General features: G+C 37.7%; 1 protein-coding gene across 1 annotated transcript; it reads right to left on the bottom strand.

The window, feature by feature from the left end:
- Positions 1-265: 265 nt before the first annotated feature.
- LOC113773091 (2-oxoglutarate-Fe(II) type oxidoreductase hxnY-like) lies at positions 266-5,299 on the bottom strand. The gene is made up of 11 exons (XM_027317626.1): positions 5,103-5,299; positions 4,382-4,577; positions 3,916-4,014; positions 3,762-3,813; positions 2,692-2,813; positions 2,523-2,623; positions 2,377-2,435; positions 1,953-2,009; positions 1,439-1,484; positions 1,098-1,177; positions 266-789 (listed from the first exon to the last, which is right to left on the bottom strand). The coding sequence occupies exons 1-11, from the start codon at positions 5,211-5,213 to the stop codon at positions 717-719; spliced, it is 996 nt and encodes a 331-aa protein (XP_027173427.1). The 5' UTR covers positions 5,214-5,299; the 3' UTR covers positions 266-716.
- Positions 5,300-5,529: the final 230 nt, after the last annotated feature.

The following is a 5,529-nucleotide window of genomic DNA, read 5'->3' on the forward strand; positions in this document are numbered from 1 at the left end:
ACTAAATTATTCTGATATCAAACTCAATCTGATAAAATCTGTAGGAAAAGTTGGCATATCTCAACACTTCTGATATCCAAACAAATATGCACACAGGATATGGTGAATCAGAAGCATAGACGAGAGAGTAATGACCTGCTAATAAAACTAACGTTGTTTACGTCTAACCTGCTGTCTATCGATAATCACTAGACTAGCATGATGGATCTCTTGGAAACAATAAAATATTATGTACTGGATTTCTGTAACATTTCATATCATTCATAATGTAACGGCTGAATATACAATTTAATGTATTTTAACGTTTCAAAATCTGGATTATTTCAGCTAAGTCATAATTTTTGTGTTCCTAACCATCAAATACTAGGAAAAAACCAACTGATAAGAATATACATCTACCATCCGTTACATGAAACAACAGATCAGCAAAAGGTTCAACAACCTTGCCAATCAGGAACGAACGCCCCTAGGACATATGGCGCAACGGTTGAGGGGTCAGTCTTATGTTGCTGGTTTCTCCATTAACTAAAGTTCGATTCGTACCCTGGTCCCCACTGACCAGGGTTCGTGCCCGCTGCGTCGCACATCCTGACTCGCCCGGAAAAGCTGTATGGGGCTGTCGGCTTCCCTCCGATTTGGTGTGCCAGCTCGGGTCCAAAGGGTTCGGGTCGAGATATGTTCCGGGTTACCAAAAAAAAAATCAGGGACGAACTATTCTAGGAGCTCAGATCGGCATGCGTATCTTCATATCTCTGCACCAAGTAAGCTCCACATGTGATGGGTGGGAACCTGAACACAGATACAATAAATCAATGGCACAATGACCCCATTACATCTGGCCAAAACATACAAAGGTTTTCCGCTGATCCACCTTGGATGTTATAGGTCAAACTAAATTTACTAACTCAACAGCTTGGCATCTACTATAACCGGTTCCAAGAGCGAAAAAAAAAAACTTGTAATTGAGAATTTACGACCAAACCTTTCACGTACGTGAACATTGCAACCAATAGCAGATCTCTTCTGGCCAAAACAACTAAAAGAAGATAATAATGACCTACAAAATCCCATATCATGTATCTAAATACAATACATACTTCGGAGGATTATCCTCTGACTGGCAGGTTGGCAGGCATTTGACAACACAATTGAAACTGGGCAGCACGAAGAAAGCAATCTGCCCACCATCACAGAGAGAAGAAGTTAGCAAGGCCCTGATCGCTGCTTACAGAACTAAATTTCTTACGGAGAAATCAGCCGAGCTTGTAACGTCCACTGTATCTGTAAAGCTATGGCTTGAGAAAGATTTAACTATTTAGAACTACGTTTGAAACTTTCCTTGTGCTAATGTATTTCACGCAGACACTGTTTAAGATGAGGATCTCATTCCAACAAAACATTGCTGTTACAGAACATATGGAGGTTCAGAAAGCCTTACAGAATATCTTTCTTGACCACTAACCAAGACTCGATGTAGTGTTGACCTGAAATGAAAGTTCAGTAAATTAGATATTCAATTATTTTATCTCCAAGAAACCATAAATTCCAGGCCCTCAACTACAAATTTTCAGGTTTCCTGAATTATCAAACTTCATAACCCAACCACTGAAAATGGATGACTGCTTTTACGAAGAGTTTGTAACTTCAGACATTAGTGATTGTTTTTCTTACAACGAAACCACCATAAAGATAATTAGGTTCAATGTGTGCTAGAACATGAGAACTCCTTGACTGAAACAGCTGTCTAATTAAAAACTGAATGCTTCTAGAAAAGACTGGTAAAATATGGGAACCCCTTGTCTGTGTTAGACATTCAATTATTGGTGCATGATTTGTGTTAAAACACAGACAAGAAAAATGAGAACTAACAGTTGCAATAGCTCAAGAAGCATTCTCATTTTTTTAGGAGGGGGAAAAAAGGATTACTGTGCTTAGTAAAAACTCATAATTACCTAAAAGAACAATTGCTCCAGCGCTCCAGTAAATCTCCAAGATTCACAATAAATGCTCTGCATTTTGTGCATCAACTATTTATTTGCAGCCATCATAGAATGCAGTATGATACTTATCGTTGGGACTAATCTAATCTATAACAGTTATGCTGCAACAATAATTTAACAAGAAGTCTAAAAATAAGAATGGCAGAATGTCAAGAGCATAGCCATAAGAAAGTTCTTTAGGTTAATGAGCTATACTAATTCATGAGCTGACTCCACAAAAGACTTTTTCATCTATAGAGTGACTGCATAATATCCTTTTTTATTTTTTTTTGAATATATGTATGATGAAATGTCCAGACACACCAAACAAGGAATCCGGAACAGAAAATTCGTTTCTACTAAAGAGAAACTGATTGTTGAGAGAAAAAGGCCTTACCCTTTTACTGGTGACACGTATTCCCAAATCTGAGGCTCAACATGCTTGTCCTTGCATATCTGCAATGGAAAAGCAGGTTCATGGTCCCACTCAAGAATAATTATGGGATCATTCCTAAGCAATCTAATTCCAACGTTTGTGTATACCTGAAGACCAATGACATCATCTGTGGCTAAGAAGGTAAGCAAGCCAAAGTCAGAGTGGGCACCTGCACCATATATTCCTCTTTCTGGTTCAGAGATTTTACCTGAAATTAATCAAGCTCATGTCAGCTTATAAATACAGCCTTCTTTAGGAAACTGTCCACAACCTGACCTTCATAATGTAGCGGCCGCAAGATTGCAATAGGATTGCCTAGCATTTCTGATTGATCAAAAAAGTTTCCATCCAGGTCAAGTGCTAGGGCTATAATTCTAGCAACTGCCCTTGCAACCTCGCTGAATGCAAGAATAAAGATAGAGAGGATGTCAGTATCAAACAAGCTGTAAAAGCAGTCTGCAAGATGTAGAGCTAAATGTAGGAAGATTTAGAAAGAACTACTGAAAGTACATCACAAGATAATAATCAAGAACCTTTCAAATTTGGCAGTAGAAAAGATGCAGAACCAGACAACGACTTCAGTTTCATTTCAACATCATTAACTAGTATTGTACCTTGGAACAAGATAAGCCTTTCCAAAATGAAAAACACCAATATTTCAATAGTCAAATGATGAACAAAATGATAGGTTCTCGCTTGAGAAATGTGGTGCTCATTGTTTAATTACCTGATCATTAAATACAGGATTCCATTCTTCAAACTAGGAAGAATTAACAGTGAATGTGTGGATTCAAGCAAGTGCTTAATGACATCATAGGGAAGACAAAAAATTGTGTCTAAGTCTAATCAATTAATGTATTAGAAATGAGAGCAAATACAAAAGCTATGTATTTGGACTTACTCAGCACAATTTGATGACACATATTCATCAATAATGACTGTTCCACTAAAAGAAATAATGATTTATCTGATTTTGTAAACATACAACCACATGGGAGAAGAGATATAACATCTTATGCATCAGTGACATCGAAATAAGTAATTTAACCGGATGGCCAGCAATTTGCAATCTAAATGGCCCAACAACCAATTTCATTAGAACTTAACACATCAAATGTTGTTAAGGTGATGGAATTGCAAATTGGTTAAGAAAAAATATACCCTTGCACGCAAAGATGATTAATCAATATGATTAACTAAACTGATCTGCTGCTTACTCATACAACAGCAAAGATGATTCAGGTCAGTACTCGACATTAAGTTACTTCTGCAGCACCGATGAGTGCAACCACATGCAAGAGAAATAGATAGTTTTTCTGATACATGATAGGTATCTCAATACTTACAGTGCTTCGTGGTGGTATCTCTCCATAGTTTCTCTCCATCCAGGTAAAATATCTTTACAGAAAAAAAAAATTCCACTTGTAACCAAAAGATTTGCAAGATTTATGAAGCAAGATTGATGTTCACCATGTAACAATAATTGCGTAGCAAAGTTACCTGCCGTAGGCCACAAGTTTGGTCCATGAAATGGTTTTTCGGCTTGAGGATCATCTTCTGGTACTTCCACACCAATGTAATATCCTTCTTTATAATCTCCTACAAGAACATCAGGGCGCAGAAATGCTTAGCTCAAATAAAAACACGAACTTAGTTCTGCTGCTCATTCTGGTAAGTGGCATGTACAAACATCACATAAGAGAACAGAGGACGCAGAAAGAAAAGGAGCATATAAACAACATAAAAGAGGCCTGATAAGTGACATTTGATAGCAATGCAAAAATAGCCACGACCAGGAGTTGATATAGTCAACATGTAGGGCCGGAAGGTGTTGAAAATGAAAATATTCTAGAGCAACAAGAGAATGAACTCCAACTATTCACTTGTTTAATGCACTGGCTACACCTGTCCTTGTATTCTGGTATATAAAAATTAGGATAAACGCAGTAGGTATGAGAAAACAAACCATGTATCTGGTTAACAGGATCCAGATGCTCATCTAGAAGAGGAGTGTAACCACGGTTTTTTTCATTCCTGAGAAGCTTCATCTTTTCATCAAGTGGTAGACTAAAGAACCTTTTGCTTTGAGAAAAGACCTCATCCATAAATTCTGGGCTGATACCATGATTGACTACATAAAAAAATCCAGAGTCCGAGCAAGCCTAAATAAACGATAACATCATTAGGAGTAAGCAAATCAACTCCCAGAACGATGCCAATCATTGGGAAGCCCTGATATGGAGAATGGAAACGGCTTTAGATAAAGGTGTATATTATTGTAAGAGTATTTGTGCAGGCAAGAACAGGTTATCCATGTATAGCTGCAATAACAAATTAATGCAGCACTAATCGATAAAAGTGATCATAGAATTGAGATGCAGAGTTACGTTACGTTACGTTACGTTACTTGCTGTATCTATTACATCGTTGCATGGAAATATTATATACTAACTTAACAACTGAACAATTCATTACTTGCTAAGAAGTATTAGTCCTACTCTCTACTCATATATTCACTCCTTTAGTTCTTCAATCTTCAAACTAAATTACTCATCATCGGAAAAACTGTAAATTTACCCCACAGATAGACCAAAGAATGCACAAAAATAAACTTAAATCGAGCGATATCAGGTGTTGTGTGGGGCGGGGGGTGGGAATAAAAAGAAAAGGAGGAGTGGAGTGCCTGCCTGTCTGAGGAGAGAGACTGTTCTTTGTATGTCGGAATCGGAGAGGTCTATACAATTCAGTGCCGCCATATTTGCAGATGCCGCCGGAAGCTTCTGTTCGTCGAAATTCATGGTTAATATTCTTCTTTTGGTTTTCCTCGATTAAGTTAGGGAATGTCAGCAAGTTGCAGCGTTGACAAAGGAGTAGGGAGAAGCTTTTCAAGAAGAAGTCTTCTGGGGAAGTTGGATAAAAAAAGCCAGAGTGGGTCATTTTGTCAGTCTGGATTTGAGTTTTTAACTGTCTTGGAAATGGGCACAAAATCGGACTTCATTGGAAACCGATTCCAGTATTCTTAAAACCCATTTTCAATTGGGTTGTCAGTTGGGCTTGCTTCTCATGTTTCAAGGAACATCTTCATTCTTTTACGGCAACATCGGATCAAACTAT

Source organism: Coffea eugenioides, chromosome 6, assembly GCF_003713205.1.
Source record: "Coffea eugenioides isolate CCC68of chromosome 6, Ceug_1.0, whole genome shotgun sequence".
Taxonomy (NCBI): domain Eukaryota; kingdom Viridiplantae; phylum Streptophyta; class Magnoliopsida; order Gentianales; family Rubiaceae; genus Coffea; species Coffea eugenioides.